This window comes from Pyrus communis, chromosome 5 (assembly GCF_963583255.1).
Source record: "Pyrus communis chromosome 5, drPyrComm1.1, whole genome shotgun sequence".
NCBI classification, from domain to species: domain Eukaryota; kingdom Viridiplantae; phylum Streptophyta; class Magnoliopsida; order Rosales; family Rosaceae; genus Pyrus; species Pyrus communis.
Window position 1 is genome coordinate 1,723,601 of NC_084807.1, and position 27,082 is coordinate 1,750,682.

The following is a 27,082-nucleotide window of genomic DNA, read 5'->3' on the forward strand; positions in this document are numbered from 1 at the left end:
TACCGTCAGCCAAGCGTTCTCCTGTGACATTATTCCCCCGGCAGACTGCCAAACAAAACTACAACGCCAGTGCTTCTTGCTACATGCTCGAGAACTAATAAAATTACATGCAAAGGAGAGAGAATTCACATCAAAGCTGCTGACCAAGAAGAGATGGCCTGTAAAAAGCATGGGTTTGTGCGATTGCAATAAGGTCCCGAGGGTCGTTCATGGTCTCGTCCCGTAACGCTTGAAGAATAGCCTGTGGTGGGAACTCCCTAAAGATATACATAACGAGACAACATCAAATTCACTTCTACTAAGATTCACATTAAATTCAACCAACTTGATCAAAATGCAGTTGTCTTAATTTCATTTGGAATGTAGAAAAGCAATACCTTATTATGAGAATTCTATATAGCATCTTTAAGATAGGGCAAAGTTCAACGGGGGCAACGGGCTTCTTCTCATCGGGATGTAGGATACTTAAAGAGGGCTGACTTAGCAGCTCAAAAAAGGCTTTCACAGCAGAGACACCCTGTAAGATAAAAGTAGGATTCTCATCAGCAGACCTCCAAACAGAGTTTTTCTTTTCTTCATCAAGATATCCAACAGAAAGCAGTCACACGACAGAAAAACTGTATATTTGATATGATGTGATGTGATCCTTCATGCGACAACTGTATGTAGCATTAAACCGCAGAATCAGCAAGGTCCAATATGTTGATAATTTATCGGCCATCAGAACATCGTTTTATCAAATAACTCTTTGGAATGTGATTCGTGATCGCTATCACTTGTCATTATAATCCTCACAAAGATTAACCTATTAGTCAATTCTCTATGTTCATGTTCAAAGCCCATATTTCATTGAACGATAATAATAATACAACGCAAAGATCATGCTCGTGAAGTCACGAATATGAAGGTGATTGAGACCATACCTGAATCATACCCTTGCCCTTAATGCTATCACCCATTTCAAGGCTTAATTCCCCTTTGGCCAGCTTTTGTCCATACCATGCATTACGACCTTTCAACAGGGTTACATACGTGTCAGCCAACAAAGGTCCTGCCAGCTTCTCTGGTTCTTCTGCCAACAGATGAGTGATAAAAATCATCTCTGATGTACAATGTGCAAAGTATACTGATTTGCTTGTGGCGCTCTCGTTGGTTAATGCTGCTACCATTCCTGTTAAGTCATGATTTGAAGATTAATGTATTGATTAAACGTTAAAGCCTTCAAATAAACATTCTTAAAAGTGAGATAAAATCAACTGATTATAATTGTCGCATTGTCTAAGGATAGCACTAGTACCCGATATAAAGTTCCAAGATATTTAACATACATCAGGGCAACATAAGGGATGAGGATGATACATATCAACCTTCCAATTGACATGTGATGTGATCTACTAAAGAAGGTAATTAAGTGCAGATAATTTAAAATTCCAACAACACTGGACTGAAGAAAGAGGCAGATATTTGAGGTCCATAAAAATTTTCTTATCTAACATGCATACTTAGGTCTATATGACACTGAATCAAGAGGTAAAATTGAACCACCAACAACTCATGCTCTCAAATAGTGAGGCATTCAATTAACTTTTGGAGTCTAAACATGACTCGGTCACTCTGTTATAGCCTTTGGTCAATGAAGTGCAGATAATTCCAAATTTCAACAAAAACACACACACACACACACACACACACACACACACACACACACACACACATATATATATGGATTGCCCGTGTATCATTATGTGGAATGAAACAATTTTAAGACTAGCTGAGCTTGATCCAAAAAAAATGCAGCACTTTTTGTTTAATTATCAAAGCCTACTCGTATTTCAGCTTTGCCAAAAACTAAAGTGAGACATGGTTTAGCATAATGTATTTTACATCTTTTGCAATTCCTTATTCACAAGTCGTCTCTCTCTCACTATCCTCTCTTTTGTAATTCATGAAACTACATTGCCTAAGACAATTAGTCACTCTAGCACGCATTAATATGCAACGCAGTCCGACCATTTAGGGTTAAATTCAAGAAAAGTTCTAAACCTCTTAACGTTTATCAAATAGGATATGTAAAGAACAGAATCTTACCAGCTCCAATGGCATAGACGTTCTTTAAGCCACCCATAACTTCATGAGTAACAAGGTCACCATTGTCCCACACTATAAAATGGGGTTGCCTTAAAAACTTAGCCAAGGGTTTTCTCCACTTTTCAGCTCCACATATCCGAGCATTAGCATATTCATTGTTGTAAATCTCGGAGGCAATATTGGGTCCTCCAAGGTAGAGAATGTTCTCATTCGGAACACCAGCTGCAAAAAACAGTACAAATTAAAATAAGAGAAGAGAATAGCCAAGGTCAAAAGCTTACCAAGAAATTAATTGATTGGATATCTATCGCACACAGCCATTTTATCAAGTATGAACCACTCTAATGGCATAAAATAATTAATAAGGATCACTTTTTTAATCAGAAAGAAAACCCCATTAAGAATCTCAAGGCCTTCAACTCAAGGGAGGGATCATTTAAACAATTATATAACACTAACTATAAATCAGCATCAAAGAGCACCAGAAATGTTGAAACAGATAGAAAACAACCAAGAAAAAAGAAATGCTCAAGGAAAAATAGGTGTCAGAAACCTTAGCTACCAGTGCATTGACCCTAAAAACATTGCCAACAATTCAAGAAAAGTATGGAATCAGTCTTACTTGCTCGATTGATAATTTGAGTAGGAGTAATTATGCGCGGTTCAGGCTCCAATTCAGCCTCAACACCTTTAGAAAGTGAAATGATGACTGGCATTGTTACTCTCTCTTTCCAGTACCTACTAATTTCTTCAAAGACGACATGAGTTTCTGTTGATGGCAGCCCATTCACCACAATATCGGCATCCCACACAGCCTCCTGCAAATTTGTGACAACCTTCATTGGGCAAAGAGGGGTGTCAATCATATTCACACAAAACCCATCTTTCAGCAACTCATCTGCAAAAAGTGTCCGGTCACCTAATCTTGCCTCAACATACTTTAAGTACGCACACCGCCTAATCAGTCTCCTCAATACATCTTCCCTTGAATTGATCACTTCAAATAAATGTTCTGCCGTGGCTCTATCCACAGATCTTCCTGGCCGTCTCCATATTCTTATTAGGACCTTATCTCTTAAATGACCATAACTATCTTGCAACATAGCAACAAATACACTTCCCCAAGCACCTGCACCGACACCAACTATCCTAAGTGGATCACCTTCTGCTTTGCCCATTAGTCGCCGAAGCTCATCAAGCTTCTCCTCAACAGAATCACTCGAGTGGTGAATCAATCCATTTGAGTAGACCTTATCGGTCACTCCATCAGTACTCCCAACCATTTTCTTCTAAACTCCGCTCCAAGAAACTTAAGACTAGCACAGTCACTTACACGAACAAATGCTCACAGACACTAGAAATGCTTCCAATATTATATTCTCCGAGAAGCGAAACCACAATCAAACTGTCAATAACCTATCTCAAGAAGATCTCTTTGCTCTTCGAAGTTGCAAAACCAAACTCCCTAAATTCAAATAACCACACAAAGTTTGAAACAACCCACTTCCGATTTTGTATTTAGATTCACAACACCCTCAACTGCACAGCTCAGACCATCAAATCACCTCAATTCGCAATAAAAATGAGATATTCTTGGTGAGTTTTCTGCCAAAAAAACAGCCCTTTTGTCAAATTTCCACTTACCTTTTCCCCTAAGACAATTCAGATTCTACAAAATTTCAACAAATACCGAAGAGGGTTTTAGATCACCCCACACAAGATTTGCATTCCAACACGCAAAGCAAAAACATATAGAACTCTTAGCGAGCAGGTTCAGCGGCTATCCAAGGCCCACCAAAACGAATCAACGCAAACAAAGCGAAAGGAAAGAGGAAGAAGAAACAAACTATGCTTTGTGTTTGCCGACGCGGTTGGGTGGACTGACTTGGCTTTGGCTCCTTCTAATTGGTACGCTCCAAATCCAAACGTGTACCCAAAAAAGCTGTCAAATTTGACACCTTATGCCGACGAACGCAAAAGGGTTATCTTTGCTGAGGTGGGTTTTGGCGTGTGAAACGAGAACGTGGGGTGAAATGAACTTGCTTGGCCTCCTCTCTCTACTCCTGTACTCTAATGGTCACGTTGTCTCTGGAAGAAGAACAAGCGGCCAGTGCTCGTAATTGCCTTCTACGCGGCAGCAGCTTATGCGTTCACGTTGTCAAGAAATGGAGACTGTTGGCGGTTGCTGTTGGCCAGTTTGTCACACCTCCCAATGAGGGCAACTTAGATACACCTCCCAATGATTCACCTCCGCATGTCCAAGTGATTCGGGATGTATCGCGCTTGTATTTCAGACGCCACATCTTTGAACGGAATCTTGTTAATTCATCGTAAATCATAAATCATGCGATTATAAATTATCTTAAATACTTTTATTTAAAATTAAATATGAATAATATCTGATAAAAATTGATCGTATGATGTACGATGAACGGATACAATTTGAGAATCCTCATTCATTCTTGACGTTGGTGAATCGAACGATAATGGTCAGGAGAAGCTGAAATGCTTATGTGAGTATTTCGGCCCCTAAAAAGTGGACTACCTATAATACCCTCAGGTATTTTAGAAAATGACAACGTTTATCCTTGTCTTTCTCCTTGCTCTCGTTCCGTCGTTCGTCTCTCCCATCTCCTCCCGTCGCTCTTTCGCTCCAGTTGTCCTTGGGAGACAAGGTAACTGAACCCAATATTTCAGTCTAGTTTTTGAGATTTTATTTTTGGGTTAATTAATTTGGGTGCAGTAGATTTGGAGTAGGGTTCTTTGTTGTCAATTGAATATATCTATGATTATGTTTGTTGAATTGCACAGCTCTAAATCCATTTTCCAAACTCTAATTGAAAAATTTTTATTCACTCCTTGGCATATTAATTTCCTATTAATTTTATTCCTTGTGTTTGATGATTCAAATTTTAGCTTATATTCGGATATGTAGCTAGCCCTGATGTTCTTGAGGTTTTTCTTGCCGAGCTTTGAGTTCGAACCCATACTTCAATCCGTTCTTGTTGTTATTGCTAGAATTTTTCATGTTTCTTCGGCTCATCTCAACATTTATGTCAATCATTGGAGTTGCCATGTCTTGTTTCTTGACATCACGATTTATTAGTTAACAATGTCACTAATTGATTCGTTTTTCTGGACAATGTTTCTCTTTCTAGACGTCGTAAGTAGATATGGTTAGCTGACTTGTGCAAGGGGGGATCATGAACCACAGATCATCGAAGCGTCGAATATTGTTAAATTCAAAGAGGTAAGTGATCATAACAATCCTAGATATAACAAGCCACACTTGGTTGTTGGAGAACTTACCCGTGGAAATAATGGAAGAAGAAAGCTCACAGCACAATGGTGTAAATAATCCATTCCAAAAGTATTAAACTTCTGTCAATAAAAGTGGCAAGAAATACTTTAGAGGTCCCAAATGCTTGTAGGCCTTTCATTTGGAATCGGCGACATGAATCTCTGATCATTTGGATCCCAATGTTTAAGATCTTGAAACAAGTGGTGACTTTGTAAACTCAAACATGAGTAATTAAAGTGTACATACGAATCATATTTGTGAACTTATCTTGTTATGCTATTTGAGGCTTCTTGTGAATTGGTTTGATACAAGGACCTAATGTATTGTATAGTTTCGGGTTACTGATGTTTATGTTGGAACTATTATTTGGCTGACGGTATTTTAGGCATCTATTCAAAATTTTAACGTTTATAATACATTGAAGTAATTTGTTCACAATATTTTGTTTTATGGTTAAATTCTTTTGTCAAAGTTGGCTCTTTTTGCCAAACAGACAAATAAATAGCATTTTCCGACATGTCCTTTACCAAACATGTAGTTGTGTATTCTCACGGCACAGTAAAAACAATTTTTTTTTTTTTATAAAAGCACAACAATACCGAACTGGCCCTTAGTACTGTTAAGTATGTTGTTTCTATATCAAGGTATGTCCAATCCAACCATCATGGGAATCAGGATCTGACAGAACCCTGTGTAGTACAACTTCAATTTGGTGCACTAAGCAACCTACCCACTCACATTCCATTGACTTATTATGTGCCCTTCATGGGGCAATAATCGCTCCCTGACCACAAACTTTTGGCTCTGAAATGCATATGTAAGTGTTTCTTTTATATGTTAGATCCTTTTCATATCTAGTTATTTTTATGCTTATCGGTTATCTGGTCAATTGGCACTGATGAAATGCTTGAAGTTTGGTGCTTTTGATAGAAAATGGACCTTTTTGTTGTGTCCGATTTTCCAACAGCTTTTTCTGTAGTCACTGGAGAAGCAACATTAGAATTATCAAAGTTTTTAAGTGAGACATCCATATTCTATTTAAGGTAAGTGAGGTACTTAGCCTTATCGTTCTTGGGATTCTGTGGTTTGTACAGATAATTGAAAAGGGGATTCAATGATATTGTCAATGTTTGAGTACTTTAAAAGGAAAGAGTACTTGTGTTCATAACTGAACTCTTCTCTTTATTTAACAAACTAACGTTGTGAGAAGTTTGAATGGTTTAAATTCATCTTCAAAAGCAAGGGTCCTTAGCGTCCAACAACATGAGTAAAGCTGAAGCTTCGCTTTAAATTGTGGTGATTTTAGTCTTCTGAGAGTCACTGGTGTTTGAGTGGTTGCTGAAACAGAGGAGACCATTCTCAACCACTGCATTTTGTAATTATGAAGGTGGTCTTGGTGTCAAAGAACTTTAAAATCACTATGTTGTACAGTCAACAGTGATTAAAACGGTACATGAATTGTTTAAACAACTGAATACATTTCTAACTTTCTGAGACAAAGATGGAAGAAGTCTCCTTTTTTTAATTCACTTACTTGATAGATCCTTTTTTCTGTTGACTTCGAATGTACATGAAGGTGGATGAAAATGTATAATTTCATTAACTTTGGTATTATTTAGTTGACATAACAGGTATGAAAAATCATGGATATTATATATGATTAGCAGGACCATTAAACTGGAAATTCTCACTTTGTAGAGAAAAATGGTCCTGATAAAGTGATTTTGTTTGAGATCTATGCCGGCCTGCAACGCTGTGCGAGTCTTCTAATTTAAGAGAAGAACAAGAAAACCAAAACCAATAAAAGGAAACAAAGGATAAGATTATGCATCTTTGTTTCAAATTAGTTGGGTGAATACCAGTAAATTTATTTGTTCTGTACGTTCCATACTTCAATTCAGTCGTTATGATATTCTGTTATATATCAGGTTTATCGCAGTTCAGTACTAGTCTAAGGGTAACCTCTATCAATTTCCTTTTGCTACTACAACAGACACAGACACACACACATTGTATGTCATATTTCCTTGCCTAAAAATTCCAATGAAGTTACTGACTGTGCAAATAAATTGGACAACAATACTGTCCAAGCCCGTGCTTGCTGCGATCGTGTTTTTGCTTATGTTCTTCGCAGTGAAACATATCTTCTATTCAATTTCTCTACGTATTTATATATATTTTACTCACATACACACACACATGAATATGATCAAATTTCTAGGTTCAGACGATTGCTGATGTAAAATTTGGAATCTGTTCTGGGAAGGAATTATTGCATAACGGTGTTTAAGAGTTATCAAATGGAACATAGCCAATGTCATTTTATATTGTACATTATCATTTTATTATCTGAATGAATGCTTTGTAGGTCTAAGCCCCTTCCCACAAGTTGCAGTTGCCAGCGCTTTCCAAGTTAGTTATTGCCACAATTCCGTATAAATTAGTGTTGTACTAGATTAACGGATGTTTTGCAGCAAGATATGATATTAATATATTGCAAGGTGACAGAGGCAATAAGCTGAAGATTGCAACTACAGGTTAATTGCTCTTCTGGGTCCTTTTCTCCTTTTTATTTTGCTATGTTTTTTCTTTCATCTGAATCGATCCCTACTTTGTTCCGACTATTTTATTTCTTTTCATTGGAGAGAGGAATTATTCGATAAGATATCGGAGATATGAACTGGATTGATGACATATATTATTCAGCCATATTGACAAGAGTTAGTATTTACATCCTCTATGGAGCAGGTGTTTCTCCAGTCCCTTTACAACCATGACTTATAGTTTGTATAAAAGTATTTTACCCGTTGTCTTAAAACGCTTGCAGTCTCCCTGCGACACATATAAGGCTTGTGAATATAAAGTAGCTCATAACCTTTTTGGTTAGGGAACTTCCCCACATGCCTTTAGGGCCTCTTCTTTTATAATATTTACATGTCGCAGCTGTCACGAGAAGGGTATTGCCTTTTGAAATATTCTTTGTCCAGGAGCAAGTATTGCCAAGGGGTCGTAAGCAGATTTTCTCTGTGCGAAGTCTTCCCAGCGTGGACCGAAGTGGGCCTTCCATTCGTCCTGTGTGGCGTAATGGGGTAGGTATTGCTTGACCCCAAGCTTGGCTGTTTCACAGAATGCTAAAATTCTTTTGTTTTGAGTTAAGATGTGTTCCAATCCATCAGTTCCGGTTGACGAGGGAACTGCAGAGGTTAGGAATGCCACTAAGTAGAAAATATCTTCCTCCGGTATGACTACAGAAGTTCTGCTGTCCCACCTGAACATGGAATTAAGAGATTAGTTGTTAAGACAAGCCATAGGAGGGACTTTTGGAGATAATGACACATTTGATGTAACTGACCTTGATCTATTAGCTGGGTAGATGAGGACAGGGCCGTTGCTTGTTTCTGTAAGGATATTCCCAAAAACCTCTTTAGCAAAAGTGTGAATTTTGCTTTTTGGTATGAGAAGATTGAGCCACGGATGTGGAACGTCCCACAAATCTTTTGAGCGTAATTTGATCTCAGCCACATGTACCCTGTCCAAGAAATCTATGTATGCAACTTCGGACACGAATAGCGTTGAACGGATATAGCTTAATTGAGACAATGAGTTATCAACCTCCTGCATGTCAGCAAGAGATGTATGAGTGCAATGTTAGTTATATAGTCAACTTACAACCGAATTCCACCAAACCATTTTGCTTGCTCGTAGGCCATTGTGCGGCTTACCTCAGTTATTAAATCAGTCTTGTCCAGGTTGAAATATTTGGCCAATTCTAGGCAGAAGAGAGTTTTTCCATCTGACTTAAACTGGCTGGCCTGAACTGGGTCCTTTGAATTGAAGGATGATCTCCAGTTGTTTAGCAGACCGGTCCTGTTTATTATCACGAATCCTTCGATGTAGTCAAACTTATTTTCTGCAGACATTAGATGCTCCTGATCTTGGGTAAATGCTGTGAAATCCGAATACAGGACTCTAATCCATTTTACCTATTCACAAAAATGGAGATTTTGGTTAGCAACTGATACTTTCTACTGCACCTGGAAGCTTAAGTTTTGACACATTAGCCTCAATGATATATAGCTTTTACCCTTGCAGGTGCTGCTTCCAGCAATATTCTTGCCCGTGTTATGATGCCAAACTGACCGAGCCCTCCAAGAACACTATGAAATAGGTCTTCATTCTGCTCCTCTGAACAATTTACAACCTCCCCCTTTCCTGCACTCATTTTTAGTTCATCTGTTAGTAAAAATAGATGGTATGGGATCAATATACAAATTTCATAGATACTCGTTTATATCATCATTCATGAGACCAAGGTCAAAGTAATGACTTGCTTCATGAGCAAGTCTGACCTTTGATGTTGGTCTTGTCTTCCGTGGTGATATATCACCATCACCACGGATGTTTGCCCTCCCCCCTGGTTTAGTTTAACAAACCTGTAACAACTTCCAGCTGGTGGACATTGCTGATCTGCGGGCCATGCCGGAATGCCTGTCCACTGATCCCAGCATTAGACAGAGTACCACCGATAGTTAGATGTAAGTAGTCGGTCCATGATTTTGGCGCTAACCCATATTTCAAGCTTTCATGCAGGATATTTATCCACAATTCACCACCAGAGGCATCCACGTATGGAGAACTTCCGGTGTGAATCTGGATTTGAGGGCCTTTGAGTGATTCCATATTGATGACAACTCCACGGTGGGCTTGTGACTGGCCCTGGAGCGAGTGACCATGGCCTCTAGCTGAAACTGTGAGCTCCGAACCAGGACCCAATTCCCAAACATGCTTAACTATAGTAGCAATGTCTGAAACGGTCTTTGGATGCAGCACTGCCACAGGGAGGAACTGATATCTGTTGCCGAAATCTCTAGCTGCATGGTGAACTTCATGGAAGTCGAAATGCCCATGGAGGGGAAGTGTTTTCAACGAAGGAGTGTTTGGAGAACAAAGGTTCGTTCTAATGGTTAAGCAGCTCACGAGCAAGACCATGAAGCCTTCGATGATAAGCATGTTCATTTGTTTGAGGAAGTAAATGGGTGGATACCTCATTTTTTTGCCTGGTTAGAAGCGATGGTGGAAGCAGAAGGTGAAAGGAGCTTAATGTTTTGAGTTGTCTCTTAGCAAGAAAAGGGTAAAAGGAAAAATGAGAGGTGTACAAATGGCAAGGAAATAAATGGTTGAGGAGGGTATTTAAAGGGGGGAAAAGGGTTTGGGTGGCTAAGTCAACCTATCGTCTTCATCTGTTAGAATCCGTCTGGAGACTGCCTACTTTGAGTGGAAGAGTTTTAAGATTTTCTTTTTTTAGTTCTTCTTTTTTGGGGTCTTTTGTTTATAAGAGAGTAGTCATCACACACACCACATAAGCCAAGTTGAAGGGTGAAAAAGTCACAAGAAAGATCTCACAAATCTTTGCACTTTTTCTAACAGTTGCAACCACAATCCCACCTTTTACCATTCTTTAACATTTTCTAATCTAATTTTTATGATTTCTTCCATTTATAGTAAGAGTTATTGCTTCTGCCTCGACGCAACGGATGACAGGTATGTATTCCGGAACCCCCCATATTCGTGTTTATTGGTCACATGAATGATCGTATCAGATTCAGGTTTGGTGTCCTGGAATCCATATTGTGGTCATAATGTTAATATCACCGTATCTAGTTGCATATCGGATGAGGGAGACTGAAGCCTGCCCTCTGGCCGTGGTGCCGTTGGTTTCAGATTGAGAGGGAGGAAAGTGATGGGTCCATGGGGCACGTGAAGTTCAAATGGTTTCTGTTTGTATTGGGACCCTGTTGGGCTCACTTTGAATGGGCGAAGGAACACTACTCTTCTGCCCATCAGCCGCTACTGCTTCTATCAATCCCTCAGTTCTCAGCAAATGGACAACTTTGAATGATTCTTTGACCGATTCTCTTGTTTATATGTTTTTTTTCTTTTTCTTTTTTTCCAGGATATGATATCCCGACCCCGTCCTGTTCATTTATCCCACGTTTCTCCTTAATTTAATTGATCATTCAACTTTAATCAAATTGGTGCAATAGTCTCTCAACTAAAAGTCTATGATCATTGGTTCCTTAACGCATCAAAACGTGCAGCTATAGTCGTTTTTGTCAACTCCATTAGAATTCCGTCAAAATTAGTCATGTTTGAATGATCATTGCTACAATCGAGTTAAAGTTGAGGGACCATTGCTCCAATTGGGTTAAAGTTGGTTTTTTATATTTGCTTCTTCATTCAGCCTCACGTGTATGACACGTGACTTATTTTTACAGTAGTTTTAATGGAGTTGACGAAAAAGACCATAGCGGGAGATTTTGATGAGTGAAAGGGACCAATGGTCACGAATTTTTAGTTGAGGCACTGTTGCTATAGTTTTCTTTTTATTGAATAAATGCCAAAAATAAACAGGAATGTGTATGCGGAAAATAGATTGTGCGAGAATCATTTCCTTTTTTCAACTTTTTCTGTACAACTTGTGTTTTTGAGCACTAAGAGATTTGCATCTCTATGGGGAGCAAGCAATATTCCATCTCCCCCTTCCCTTTTTTATCGGCATATTTTTGTACAATTTGATAGATTGCATTGTATCCCTTCAAGAGATTATATGCTTAATAATATATTTTTTTGGAATTGTCTTTAACCTGTCTCCAAATATAAGAGAAGATCTTGTGGATTATGGATGGCATCATGATTTTGTTCCATAAGAGGACAATAACCAAATAATGAATTGGGAAAGTGGAATCTAACATCAACAAGTGATATAGATGAATGTTTCCTTAACTTGATGTTCCAATGCTATTTCACAACATCATTTCAGTTCTTTGGCCCGGAAGATTTTGAAATCGCAGAAAACCATCTTCTTTAGACGCTATCGCTTGTTTTGCAAGTAGTGGATTGCTCTGGTGGTTAGGATATTTTCCTTAGATCACTGAGTCTCGAGTTCAAGCCATCCTCACTCTCGTTAATGTAAATTAGTATAGAATATCGTTTGTAATATAAAAAGCAAATCTTCTTTAGGGTTTGGTCTTTTGTTTTTGGAAACACTCTTTTCTCTATTCGATGCTCTATGTTAAACTCTCACAAGAGTGGATGAAAGATGCCGACATCACAAACAACCAAATCTTCTTTAAAGGCTATCACTAGTGTAAATTATTCATCCAGTGGGCCTGGAGTGTTCAAACAATCCTCACTCTCCTTAATGTAAATTATTGTAGAATATCGCTTGTAATAAAACATATTAAAAAAAAAAAAAAAAACAAATCTTCTTAGGGTTTGGTATTTTGTTTTTGGACAACTTTTTTCTAGGTTGGACACAATGTCATACTCTTACAAGAGTGGATGCAAATATATCGCAAACAATCAAAATCTTCTTTAGGGCTTGGTGATTTATTAGTGAAAAAAAAAATATTTTCTGTGTCCAACTCACTGTTACAAGAGTGGATGAAAAATTCTGACATCGTATAGAACCAAGTCTTGTTTCGGGTTTGATAATTTTCTTTTTGGAAGAAACTCTTTTGTGTTGGACTCCCACAAGAGAATATGAAAACTAAAATTTTTTAAGAATAACAATGCTAATGGCATAATTCAAGGTTTTGTAACTGTATAGCAAATTGACCCGGCTTACTATTATATTGACAAAAACGAAAGCAGTCTGAAGCTGTATCCCGCCTTCTTTACAGAAACTAATAAGAAAATGGCAGCTGCCAATGAACTTGTCAAAAGCAAACCTCAACTTTAAAATACCCTAAATATTTAAGCATAAAAGATCGACGGAGAAAACCCTTTCGTAGCTACAAGTTGCAGGGAAAGAAGAAGGGAGGAGGATTCTCTACCTTCCTATTTTCATCCCCTCCTCTCACACATTGTTTTTTGTCTTATTATCTCTATAAAAAATCAATATAAAATGTTGATGTGACTTAACCGTGACCGTTTAAATAGGAGGATAGAGATCCTCCTCCAAGAAGAAGATACCAACAGAGAATCTGTTGAAGGGTATTGTAATGTACTAATGAAAACGACATAATCATGACCTAAACGCCAACAAACATCGATAAAAACCGGCATTTTGGATGACATGGTCACTTTGGTTGGTCTCTCTCTCATGCAACTGTCCTAATCAGCAAACACAAATCTTTGTTAGGATTAAAATATTAAGATTGCTGTAATAATTTGATAAAGATACTGCAAGTCTAGTGTTTGTGGCGTGCTTGCCAAGTGTGAACTCTTTGCCATGGAGTCCTCTCATTTGTGGACTTGTGCTGAAAAACCTAATCCTTTATTTAATTGCATGCTTTCTGGAGGGAGACCGACCCACAAATAAAGACTTGCATGAACTCGAGCATTTGTAATGTGGGAATAATGACCACACATATGTCGTAGTAGAGATCCAAGGGCTGCTAAAAAGAGGGTCTCCTACTCACTCTCCATGGTCAATTTGTCATGTCTATGTTCATGAAAAATTAGGGTTTATTTCTTTTTCTTGGAACAAGAGAAATCACATTCTACGTTACATTGGTGAACCATGTTATTCTATAATATGCAAATACATGCTTTTATCATTACAGTCTAGTGATATTCATCTTGCTGAATACTAGTTTGGTAAGGTTGAAATTAAAAAAAAAAACGAATATAAAAAAAATTTGAGACCTTTTTAGTGTTTGATGAACATCCTATAATCAGCATTTTTCATAATTTTGAATGAAAAAATCGAAAAGATGAAGCAATAAAATGGAGCTTTAAAAAACCGACTTTTTATTCCAAAACACGAGTAAACAGTGCCTATCAAATGAATTTATCAAAATTCCAAAACCTACCTTCCTTTCTCTCTTTATTGTACGAGAGCTGTTCATCTACAAAATTGGGTGGTGTCGGTGTTCATCTGCCATAGCTTTGCTAATCCCATCACCATCCCAATCATGAAAACAAATAGTTGCTGACTCGTTTCCTCCCAGCGATTTGTGGATCTGAAGCAAACCACGACGCCCAGCCTCTGCCTCCAATCGCGATTTAGCAACGTGATTTGTGAATCTATTTCCTCCTCCTTCAGCCTTTTCCTTGAAGTAGCCCTATCGAGATCTAAAAATAACGAAAGCCCATAACTCACGACTTTGCAAATTCTAGCTTAGGAGACCGAGCCATATTCATTTGGTCATTTGATACTATCACAACAGATTTACATAAAAGTTTCCTAAAAACTCACATTGTTTTTGTGCTAAAAGCACTTTTAAAACTGGAGTTTGTCAAACTTGACTGTTTTATTTTACAGCTGTTTTTCAAAACACAAAAAAAAAAAAAAAAAAAAAAGTTTTATTTAAAAGGACAACAATCCCAAACTAGTCTTGAGAGGTTTCATATTTAATTCATAATGATGACAAACTCGATACATAATTATGTTGACAAACTCATTTTGTAGCTTACCTATATTGTTTCCCTCAAAGTGAAACCATTGTATGCAATAATAGAGTATACTTACCTATATTAAAGGAAATGAAAACTATATCTGTATTTCATCAAATAGAGATATGGAAGAAAAATACTTGGGATAAAAGTGGGAATAGAATGGAGAGAGGGGAAGATTGAGAAATGGAGAATGAATGAAATAAAAACTTTAGAAAATGAAAATAATTTAAAATTGTATTTGTCTAGTATTTTTCGAACCCTTCTTCATCATGCATCTCTCCCATGTATATCTCTCCTCGTTTGTCTTTAAAAACATATTACATATTACATATTTAGGACTTGTAAACTGTCACACCACTTTACACATGCATTGACGTTGTGATTCTTAAGCATATCATTTAACTAGCTACTAATTCACATTTCATGTACAACATGTACATAATGCGATTATACTAGTTTATTACTACAAACTTTAGGTTGCATAGGTTATTGGCACTCCAAAACGTTAGAGTGCCTGTAAGAACTCCAGAAGTACATGAAACAAATTAACAATGCACATTAGTCGGTATCTTAAAATTTAGTGTAATAAGTTAGTGTGTCTTTAACATTATTGTGAGATGATCAAACTAATGTTATTCATAAGAGTAATGCTAGAGAGATCAAATTTGTAGACTAAATTTTGTAAGCTAAATGACATGAAAGTTAATGATTGGATTATTACTTAAACATTGATAAATGTGCTCATTTCTTATTGGTAACACATCATTTAGTTTGTAATTTTAGTCTCCATAGCATTACTCTATTCATAAATATTAAAGTTCAATCTAGGGCATCGATTGGCTAGTGGGAAATGAAAATCCCCGAATCATACTGCAGCAAGTGGGTGATGCGTATGTGGGATTACCACGTTAATTAATTAGGGTTTTTTTTAGGCGTCCCCATCAGTCATCATCATGCATGCAGCATGCCATTGAAGTTAAAGAAGCTAAAATGCGATTAAAGAGCCGGAAACGACACAAAATTGTTGTGGAATGATATCAAACCCTCTGAGATTAATTATAAAAAAATAAAAATTATTCTTATCGTGTTCCCTAACCCACTTTTATTCCACTCTAATCAATGTCTTTTGTCTCTTCCAAAATCGCGGCGGTAAAATAATTCATTATTTTTGCTTACTAGTCTTAGTAGTAATGCTTACAATCTTACATTTTATCATTGGATCAGTTTAAATTTTGAGATTCGTTATATAAATTTTAAAATTTAAACTTATCTGACGATAATAAATAGAATGATAAATATCACCATCATTTAAGAGTTGTAAGTATAGTATTGCTAAAATAAATAAAATCTCGCAGCTTGCTTATTTTGTCGTGACTATCAAAACTCTTCCATGAGGTGAAAGTGAATGCATATAATTGTATGCGTCTCTCAATCTCTCATGCACACGTAAAAGATCAGGGTAATTAAACAGTGAAAGGTAGAAAGTAAGTAACTTGAAAGTCGATGTCAACTTAATTAAAATGTAGGTGAAAAGTTATAGGTTAGTCATTGTTAAGTGAGTCAAGAACGCATATAAACTCACACTTTTCTTAAAGTGCAATCTCATTGTATACAAGAAGAAATAGACAGACGGAGATTTTTATTTTTTATTGTAACATAAGGGGGTAGTTCATCCTGAAACTAAATCAATAAATTATTATAAACAATTCGAGTTGTAGAGACTCTGATTATATTATCACTAAATGAATTTCAATCTATACAGGTAGATTCTCAAAATAATGGTACCGAAAATTCACATTATAACTCCAATTGGTAATGTCGTCCGCAACAACGTTCTTCTCCTTGTAAACATGCACCAACTCCCAATTCGTATTGTGTACCATAAATTGTTTGCATTGATCAATAATGTTGACAAGTGGATGAAAGTTGGTACTTGGACTTTCTAGCAACTTTTGCACTAATTTTTGTACTTGGACTTTTTCATTTCTTCAAATGATCTTTAATGCTTTTGGGTAAGAATTAGTGATGAAAGATAGATAATATAATGTTAGATGCAATTAACGGCCTTATTTCTTGTGAAAGAAAATGTTATGTGTCATGTGAAGAAGTGAAATGTACGAAAACAAAAAGTTAGTACAAAGGTTGCTAGGATTTCTTAACTCAGTAGTGAGTATATCTAAGTGTTATCCAAAAAATTATATTACTTGTTTTGTCAAATAGATCTTGTAGTTTAAGAACAATGACAGCCATCATTGTATAGATTATTTGAAACATTGAAAGTGGTTATATATCATTATATTGCAAAGGAAAGCTACTGGCTGACAGTAAAACGAGGAAGCTGTCCAGGTTAAAAAATGTCATGAGATTTCCTTTATGTCATCTGAGTCACATTATTTAAGGTACAAATCTATTAAATTATTAAGAGATTGAAGTGAATGATAATACCCTGTCGACCATATGAATTACATCTCTATCTGCTATACTTTATAAGGAAAGCTGTAGCAAGGAGTTGAAGCATACATTTACTTTCAATAATTAGTCTTACTAAGAACATTTAAAAGCGAAAAAAAAAGTTGCAGCTGTAATCATTAAAGAAATTAAAGGAGATCTTGTTAATTTTTGTAGGTAAGTAATATTGTCAATATTAGTAATTTCTCAATATGTATCGAGTTTGTAAAGTTTTGTATAAACTTAATTGTGTCAAGTAGTGTATGGAAGCCTTGTCTGAATATGGTACTGTAATTGCTTAATGATTGGCTAAGTGATTCATCTCATTCTTTTCTATATATATAATTCTTTTCAGTACTATACATATTATTCTCGTCATTCTTTCAATTTTAGGGTACTATTGAATTATTTTTAATTATAATTTTATTTTCATACAAGCGATATTTTCTTCTTTAAATTAGACTATGGGCTGAGAAAGGTTTGAACCTAACCCTTCTCCCCATTGATATCCACTAAACATCCAGGGTTTTCTTCTAATTTTTTTGCCCCTTTTCCTTATAGCGTCGACCCTTCTCAACCTTAAGTTTATGGATTGAATAACCACCGCGACATGGTTTTGGCTTTTTTGGTTGAAGTAGATTAGATCATTAGGATAGGTTTATTTAGCTTAAACAAAACATTTGAACTCATGATAGATTAGGAACTTACAGTTCTTTGTACTATTAATTTTGGAATGACTACCATCAAAGTTTTCCTGGATAATTTGTACTATTGAATGAGTTATTCTTTGGTGTGGATAAACAATGAGTTCGATTCTTTAAATTATAGTTTTTTAGAGTTGATCTTTCTATAGTATTAAAAAACATTGATCTTCTAGATTCTAGTTTTTATCAAAAACGAAAAAAATTGATCATTCTTAACAAATTTTCTGACTCTGCCATGGAAAATAAAGTAAAGAAAGTTACAAACTAAAACAAAAAGGACGTGCAAATAAATAAAAGAAGTGTGTATAAATCATTTTCCTTATTTTGAACATATGTGTAAAGCACTAGCCGCACATATACGTATATTTAGCTCAATCTCTTATATATTGGAAAACAATAGGACCAAAATTGAAAGACATGAAAAGATAATGAAATATCGATCTATATAGCTGCCAAACTAGCAAACCCTAAATAACAGTTTCTTTTAATTTCTTCAAACGAATGTGAACCCTAGCCCTAGCAGCATGCATATAATGTGATCCTTACGATCATCCCACGTCCCTATTGCTACGTTTTCATCATATGATGCTACTGCAGCTACAAAAATTGATTGATTGAGTCAAAGTATATATTGTGAAGGACTTCATTCATCCTCTCTAGATCTTCACCTTTTCATTTCCGCACATATACATTACCACATCAAAGTCACATGAAAGTATGTATATATGTTGATCGAGAAAATTTGCACACGTATGTGAATAACTAATTACATTCGGTTTTTCAGCACTTAATTACTTCAATTCTCAACTTGTTTGAATTTGCGGGGTTATTTCCTTTAGGTTTTGGTAATTAAATTTATGTTGTTAGTTTGCTATAGTAAATTCCAAACTAATTACCCCAACTCTTTTCTTAACTTCTCAGATTGAAGACCACACCTCCATCTACTAAACCCACCCAAGAACCACTTCGAATAACCACCGTATGTGGAGGTTTAAGGCCGCAAAATTCGATGAGTTCCGACTGCCCTATCCTTTGTTTGGCAAATTGCCTAAACGACGACTATCTCTACTACCTAACCTTTTAGCCCATCATCCCGGGAGTAAAACCGGACCAACCCCAACATCACTAAACCACCGTAGGCGGCGAGTCGACGATGTGAAGTTGACGGCACCCGCGGCCTATACTGGCACTTTGTCTCAGGTATAAAGTTGTTCTCATGTTGAGTTATACATGCTGTAAAAATTTGGTGAACTTTAGAGTTGGTCGGAAAACTGAGTTTTCGTTCACCATAAACCACCTTGAGCGGCAGTGAATGGGAAATTCAAGTGACATGGATTTTGGCATCGATACGTACTCGATGCCTTGAGCCCATATCCTAATGTTCGATCAATTATTCAATGTTTGAGATAATTCTACCTCCGTTTTTATTTTCATCATTGACGACAATTCGACTGTTGGATCATTGTGCAAATTATTGGGCATGCTAATTGATTTTAGATTTTGAGAACTTGTGGAACGGAAATTTGACGTTCGAATCTTCTAGATTTGAGAATCTAGGGTTGTTGACCCTAACGGGGCCTACTTTGGCCGACTGTTGACTTTTTATTCAACGTGTCCTATTCTGGTGTATCGTTTATCTATAGGATTTTGAGTTAAGACTTGTATGTCTTATTAGGCGTTGATCATGTTTGAGTTCATGCTAGTTGGTAGTAGTGTGGACTTTTGTGTTTTATTAGGCGTTGATTGTATATTATATTATCATATGACCGATGTGTAATCCTATTATCCATCTTGTAATTCTACCATTTTTGTGGGGATTAGTAAGATATCTTTCTTCATGAATAGCTATCAACTTAAACAAAATATGAAAATTGTAGTTGACACTCCAAAAAATTAATAGTTACACAACTTCAATGATCAGCATCCTGAAAACATTTCTGCAATTCAAACTTCGAACGTTTCTTTTAAATGACAATATTAATGTAAGATGAAAGATTCCCACAACCCTGAAGCCTCCACTTGAAGACCAAAATATTGCCCCCAACCTCAACATTTTCGGCCAAATAAGCAACTATATTAATTTTGCGACCAAGAAAAAAAAAGACTTTCAAAGTCTCTCTCCATGAATAATGTTGCATGGTTTGATTAGGTAAATAATATTTGTCGGTCTCATATAAACCTAAGCTCTCAGGAAATTCCCACGTGCTTCGTCTAATTACTTGTTAGGTCAAATGGCCTATGGACAAATCTGAAATATATATACATATATATATATAGGGATATGATCGAGGGACAAATATTTTTACAAATATCTTTACACTTCTTATTAGCCCTTGGATTCTTTTTAATCTAATGGTCATAATTAAAAGTTAAGATTATTGTCATTAATTTAGTAGGTGATGTGGCAATGACTTGGAATAAATTAACATAAACCTGTACTTAAAAATTTAAAATATTTTGAAAGAGTCGTGTTGCACCTAAACCATTTATCTTCCTTGGCGAACACCATCTTACTTCATGCCATTGTGTTGTGCATCAAATAAAATTTGTTGCTGAGTCCAAAATAAAGAAGGACGACAAGAGAGATTTTGATTAGTTCTTTTGTTTATATTATGCAATAACCAACCACTAGAAAGCTTTCTTGTCAATCAAGGACATACTTAAGAAACTTGATGTAAATCAGTTTTAGGATTAAAACCTCATCCCTTTCTAGGAAGATTCAATTTTGTTTCCCCGACTATATCCAGATTCAAATTATGGGCTAAGAAACCGAGGGATCTTCAGTGATTGAACCAAACAGAAAAAAAAAAATTAATAATAATAATAATAATTTAACGGGCGAGAGTTCTGAATCTATCTTCTTCAGCCCACTTTTTATACCTTCCTATCATTTACAGGCAACCCATGAAAATATAGTATTGATACTGTAGGATTCGAGAGAGGGGAGAGAACAGGAAGAAGAAAGTGAAAAAGTCAGTTAGGTTGTATAGAGTGAGATTGATATATCCATGATTGAGTTCTTGTCATCTTAATCAACAATGGCATAGGGAGTTAGATGAAGATGGCTCCACAGTGTTTAAGCTTCCATAACCTAATAATTTTTTCTTAAAATTTTTTAATTGATTAAATTCTTTTTATTTCCATGTCATCAGTGCCACATCATTTAGTAGTTTAGATGAGTCATATTAGTTTTATTCAGGATCATTGGATTCAAATAGATCTAAAGACCAACAAGGAATGTAAAAGTATTTGTAAAATTATTTGTTCCTTGACCCTATCCCACACACACACACACACACATGCGTGTGTGTGTGTGTATATATATTCATGGATGATGGTAGACAATCTAATTATAATTCCTTTGAAGCATGAAATTGTAGTGCATGCAATCTAAAAAGGTTGAAATATTGATATATGTAGGGCTTCGAAAGTCTTGATCTTCCGGAACATGAATGTATTATTTGCGCTCTCTTATCCTCTCTGTGAAATTGACTTTCAACGGTCCAAACTCCAACGTACGTGATCATCTCTTATAAGTTAAAGACATCAAATACATGATAACTTTTGATAGTACAACACTATATTATTGCTTTGGGCATAAACTAATGTTTAACACTTTCTGAATTACAATCCAACTCCCTTGTTTTGTCTAACATGATTAGTTTAATTGATTCACCAAATCTGATAATGTCAAATTCAAATTCGTTTTATATTTATTTCATTTTTTAACCAGCCCACCCGACTAAAAATTTCTGATTCTACATAAAGATTTCAATATTTTACGTCTGAATTTCAGACATAGGGTTAGACAGATAATGCTAGGGATACCAAATTTCTAAACCAAATTTTGTAAATCAAATGATGTGGATATCGATGATTGGATTATTAATTAAGTCTGCAATCCGAGGCGTCAATGATTGTTGAGTTTGGAATTCGAGGTGTCAATGATGATTAAAACGAACTGCATGCCTTTACTCGGGAATTGTACCTTTTTAAACAACCGTTTTAACTAAACCTTTGTACTAACCCACGATCCTCAATGTTAACTAACTTCTTTACTATATAATCTTCACTTAAACCTCTCAGCCAAATTACCTTAGCAATTATTATTCTCCAAGCTTCAGAATTTCCCAATCTTCCCAGAACTTCCTTGCCTTCACAATTTCCTTGCTTTCGATTCTCTTCCATCTTCTTTCTAACATATTCAATGGCACCCAAAACTGCTTAATCTTCATGGGAGTCTGGTGAGAGGATCATCACCATGCGCCACTTGCTCAATGGCCTTCATCACCATCGAGCTGGCCTGAATACTTCTCTTTTCTTCGAGGAATGGGGAGTACACCCTTTAGGACCAGCATAGACCTCTAGGGTCCCAATTGATGTGGAGAACAACATGGCCAAGGCAAATTGGTTCACCCCCAACCCGTACTCGGCTGAGTCGAGAATTTCTTCTTTTAAGTGGTCAACTCATCATTGAGGTTTTCCCTTGATGAAGGATGAGGCATGGGCACAATGGGTAAATGAGCTCGAACCCATTTTCAAGAAGAAGTGGATGAATAATGGCATCTACGAACTCATCATACTCTCAAAGGTCATGATGGTTGCCAAGCTCGAGCTTCTGACTACAGCCCTTTTCTTTTGGAATTCGGGGACCAACACCTTCGATTTCAGGATGGGTCTGATGTTCCCAACCATCCTCGACATGGCTCAAGTCTTCGGGCTAAAGCCTTCAGGTAAAGTCATGGATACTACCCATGACTGGTCTTCCTCCTCTCACCCGACGACTAAAGGTTCAGGCGATTCTGAGTCTCTTACCCGATTAGAGTACAACTCTTCCACTTTTAAGAGCTATGGTACTTCGTTCATAGGTTTTATCCCATTTGTTAAGAAGAGCTTTGGCCCAACCCCTTCTAATGCCAACAGAGATCAAGAGCACATGTACTTCTTATTGTACTGGCTCAACAAACACATCTTCACCAACAAGTCCAAGGGAGTAAAGGTCGAGTGGATCCCCTTGGTGGAAGCCCTTCATTCTTTCGATGATGTAGCTACGAGCCTCTTCCTTCTTGCTCACCTTTACCACATCTTCTTCAAAATGACTAGGGGTGAACCCTTTGAAACCAACCTCAACGAGCCAACCTGCATGGTCCAGTTGTGGTTGCAGTGGTACTTCCTGAGCTTCGGGCACCAAAATTAGAATTCCCCGAAGGCATGGCTCATGCCCTTATCTTAGCTGAGGCTCTCCCACCAACCATTCCACATTCTCTTGCCTTTATTTCTTCAGAGTCTGCCGGACTCGGGCGGACTTGGAATGGGGAGCTTTAGTACTTATGAGGTATCCGTGGTTTTCGGACTAACTCTTTTAAGACGCTTTTGGAGAAGATGCCAACTCTTTCTACAATGAGAGGTTCATAAGCTGCATCCAGCAGAGAGATCTAGCATGGGAGGTAGGGAGCAATCATTATGAACGTCAAGATTAATGCAATCAATGGCTTCATGACTGGTGGAACTATAAATCTGACAGATGATATGATTTTCAGAGAAATTAGAACCACGAAACCTTTGATTCTGACCTCGATTTGAAGCATTTCCACGAAAATTACCCCGAGAATGACGATTATGATGGAAACGATTGTTGTTGTTGAGTTGATGTCTTCGATTGTTGTTTCTTCCACGATTAGAGGGAAATCGAGAAGAATTTTGATGTGAGAATTGATTATGAGTGGCAAATGCTTCAGGCGGTGGAGTGGGAAGCAGAGGTGCTTGTGACTGCATAGAGAACGCCTGAAATAGTTTAGTATTGGATGAGATCTTCTTGCGACGAGACATAGAGAGTTCTTTTGTGAGAAGAATGCCATGTAATTCATCCAAAGAGGTGGAAGAAAGGCGAAGCATAAGTGAATCAATGAAAGATTCGAACTCATTTGGTAAACCAGCCAATATTGCCGCCATTAAATTCATGATTGGATATCGGTGCTCCAGCTGCAAAGAGAGAATCAGAGATTTCTTTCAACTATTGCAGATAATTGGACATGGATTGAGAGCCTTTCTGTATGGCTTGGAGACGAGATAAAAGCTGATGAATATGAGCATCAGAAACACCACTAAAACGTTGCTTAAGCTTGATCCAGAGATCGCAAGAAGAATATACACCAATAGTAAAGGGAATTACATCTTCAGAAAGTGTAGAATTCAACCAAATCAGAAGATTCTGATCTTTCTCATATAGAGCTCAAAAGCAGGATTGATGGAACGATCTGGGAGAAAAGGCGGTAGACACAACTCAGTGCCATTAACGATTCCAATAAGCTTGTAACGGTGAAGAATCGGTGCAAACAGTGCATGCCATGAAAGATAGTTAGACCGTTTAAGCTTGATTAGCACTATGCTGCCAATGTTCTGAATCGTAAGAGATGCATACAAATTCGACGAAGGGTTATTATACAAAATGGTCTCTGAGATTTGCTTGATCGATAGAAATGGTCCCTAAGATTGTCCACCATCCATGATTTTAGTCCTTCCGTTAAGAATGATTTTGGGCAATTTTCAAACTTTGTAACTTAATCGTTTCTTAACCAAATTCGACCCATAATATATCAAAATGAAGATATGAAAGTGTAGAATAAGATTACACCTATTTGGAAGCCCAATGGTTGCCATAGATGGCCGGAAAATAGCCTGAAAGATGACTGGTCCGCGGGAAAACTAGAAAACTCGCTGGAAATTGGGTAAAATTTAAACGTTCATAACTTCTTCAATACTCAACCAAATCGAGTGATTCAAAAACGAAAATAATACTTCTTGACGAGACGAAGAGAATGATACCTTTTTCGAAGGCTAACTCACCGTGTTTTGGTAGGACAACGGCTCAAAATTGGCTAACCATTTTCAAGTTAGTCACTTTCGAGCAGTTTTTCGGCCAAACCACGGTTATTTAGTAGTAAAGAAAGATACTATTTTCTTCATCTCGTGGATAAGTATGATTTTCATTTTTGAATCACTCGATTTGGTTGAGTATTGAAGAAGTTATGAATGTTTAAAATTTACCCAGTTTCCGGCGAGTTTTCCAATTTTCTAGTTTTCCAGCGGACCAATCATCTTTCAGGCTATTTTTCGGCCATGTCTGACAATCATTGGGCTTCCAAATAGGTGTAATCTTGTTCTACACTTTCTTATCTTCATTTTGATATATTATAGGTCGAATTTGGTTAAAAATAGATTGAGTTACGAAGCTTTGAAAATTGCCCAAAGAGTTTTTAACGGAATGACCAAAATCATGGATGGTGGACAATCTTAGGGACCATTTCTATTTATCATGCAAATCTCAGGGACCATTTTGTATAATAAACCTTCGACGAATATGTGATATTAGGGTTTTCAGAAGAGGAATTGGGGATTGGATGTTGAAGCGATTCATGTTGAGATGATGACTCAGAAGGAGAAGCCATGGCAGCAAAGATGAAAATCCTTGAAAATAATCAAGAAATCAGAGATGCGAAGCGAAGAGGATAAGGATCGAGAAGGCCGGAAGACAAGCGGCGAAGAATACCATATAGAAACTCAAGACTTTCTTTGAAAGTTTTCTTCGAGACTAAGAAAAGTATATTTCTCATTAAATCACAAATATGGATACAATCACTAATATATAGCCTTTGACTATTTTCTCTCTAACTAACCAAAACAGAATACTTTATAACAAACCTATAACAAACTAATAAGAACATTTGATATGACTTGGCATCTCCTTCTTTATAAACTCCTTTTATCTTTTGAATACAAGCTATTGCTACTTTAATTTACAGTACGTTCCGAGAGGGGGAAGGTTTGAACCTGACCCTTCTCCCCATTGATCTTTACTTAACATCCAGGGTTTTCTTCTAAATTTTTGCCTTTTCCTTACAGCATTGACCCTTCTCAACCTTAAGAGTGTGGGTTGAATAACCACCCACATGGTTTTGGCTGTTTAGTTGAAGTAGATTAGGATAGGTTTATTCAGGCTAAATAACAACATTTGAACTTGATAGGGTGTTGGGTTTCTATCCATGCGTCCCAGATTCAAAACTCCTCCTCTCGTAAATTATTGTAATAGTTTCAAACTCTTATTCTGTCCCTAATAATTGTAAATTTAAAAATAAATAAATAAATAAAAACATTTGAACTCGTGATAGATTAGGAACTTATAGTTCTTTGTACTACTATACATTTTGGAATGACTACCATCAAAGCTTTCCTGGGTATTTGTAATATTGAACGAGTTACTTCTTTGTTGTTGTTGAAGAATGAGTTCGATTCTTTTAAATTTTTAGTTGTTTAAGGTTGATCTTTCTATAATATTAAAAAAAGGTTGATCTTCCATAGTCTATGGTTTCTATCAAAAACGAAAAAAAAATTGACCCTTCTTAACAAATTTTCTGACTCTGATATGAAAATAAATTAAAGCAACCATACAAACTAAAACAAACAGAACGTGCAAATAAATAAAAGATGTGTGTATAAATCATTTTCCTCATTTTAAACATATACGTAGCTTGCTCTCCTATATATTGGTAAAAAATAGGACCAAAATCAGTAGCGGAGAGAAGGTGGAGTCATTGGGATCCTATGATCCCAAGAAGGCCTTTTGTCTCCAATTATACACTACATAAGGAGGTTTCTTTTTTTTTTTTTAATTTATTATTATTAAGGGGAGAGGGAGAGTTTAAAACTATTATAACAGTTTATATCACTCCAACATTTTATATACTAGGATGTTGGATCACACATATCGGTTACATAAAATGTTGAATCTGATATAATACATCTATACGGATAATATTATTATTATTATTCCTCCATTAAGAAAAAAATCTTAACTCTGCCACCGATCAAAATTGAAAGACATGCAAAGATATATAATGAAATATCAATACAGCGGCCAAACCAGCAAACCCTAAACAGCCCAATGTTAGAAATTCCCAGGTGCTTCATCTAATTACCGATTAGGTCTAACTCCAATGGCGAATGTTGGAAGCACAGTATAAACCTGAAATATATTATAATTCCTTTGAAGCATGAAATTGCAGTGCATGCAGTCTAAAAAGGTTGAATTATTTATTCGTATACGGCTTCGAAAGTCTTGATCTTCCAGAACATGAATGTA

The 27,082-nt window shown here is 36.6% G+C and overlaps 2 protein-coding genes and 1 long non-coding RNA gene across 3 annotated transcripts; 1 reads left to right on the plus strand and 2 right to left on the minus strand.

The window, feature by feature from the left end:
• Positions 1-4,348, minus strand: LOC137733625 (probable glycerol-3-phosphate dehydrogenase [NAD(+)] 1, cytosolic). Its single transcript, XM_068472763.1, has 5 exons — positions 2,711-4,348; positions 2,089-2,310; positions 924-1,171; positions 378-517; positions 1-257 (listed from the first exon to the last, which is right to left on the minus strand). Exons 1-5 carry the CDS (start codon positions 3,369-3,371, stop codon positions 131-133), a joined length of 1,398 nt encoding a protein of 465 aa, XP_068328864.1. The 5' UTR covers positions 3,372-4,348; the 3' UTR covers positions 1-130.
• Positions 4,349-4,585: 237 nt separating this feature from the next.
• Positions 4,586-5,668, plus strand: LOC137733626 (uncharacterized). The gene is made up of 2 exons (XR_011068505.1): positions 4,586-4,763; positions 5,247-5,668. It is a non-coding gene; the product is annotated as an uncharacterized lncRNA (long non-coding RNA).
• Positions 5,669-5,865: 197 nt separating this feature from the next.
• On the minus strand, positions 5,866-11,555 carry LOC137733624 (cytokinin dehydrogenase 6-like). Its single transcript, XM_068472762.1, has 5 exons — positions 9,823-11,555; positions 9,474-9,601; positions 9,112-9,372; positions 8,742-9,004; positions 5,866-8,657 (listed from the first exon to the last, which is right to left on the minus strand). The coding sequence occupies exons 1-5, from the start codon at positions 10,436-10,438 to the stop codon at positions 8,336-8,338; spliced, it is 1,590 nt and encodes a 529-aa protein (XP_068328863.1). The 5' UTR covers positions 10,439-11,555; the 3' UTR covers positions 5,866-8,335.
• Between the last annotated feature and the right edge of the window lie 15,527 nt (positions 11,556-27,082).

What these genes read in the sequence shown, in the direction of transcription:
- LOC137733624 (XM_068472762.1), bottom strand. Translation starts at nt 10,438, where the DNA reads ATGAGGTATCCACCCATTTACTTCCTCAAACAAATGAACATGCTTATC. An exon ending in CCAGCTGGAAGTTGTTACAG is followed by an intron (nt 9,602 to 9,822) that starts GTTTGTTAAACT and finishes AAATGAGTGCAG; the next exon opens with GAAAGGGGGAGGTTGTAAAT. An exon ending in TACCCAGCTAATAGATCAAG is followed by an intron (nt 8,658 to 8,741) that starts GTCAGTTACATC and finishes TTCCATGTTCAG; the next exon opens with GTGGGACAGCAGAACTTCTG.
- LOC137733625 (XM_068472763.1), bottom strand. Translation starts at nt 3,371, where the DNA reads ATGGTTGGGAGTACTGATGGAGTGACCGATAAGGTCTACTCAAATGGA. An exon ending in TCAAATTATCAATCGAGCAA is followed by an intron (nt 2,311 to 2,710) that starts GTAAGACTGATT and finishes TGTTTTTTGCAG; the next exon opens with CTGGTGTTCCGAATGAGAAC. An exon ending in TATAGAATTCTCATAATAAG is followed by an intron (nt 258 to 377) that starts GTATTGCTTTTC and finishes GTATATCTTTAG; the next exon opens with GGAGTTCCCACCACAGGCTA.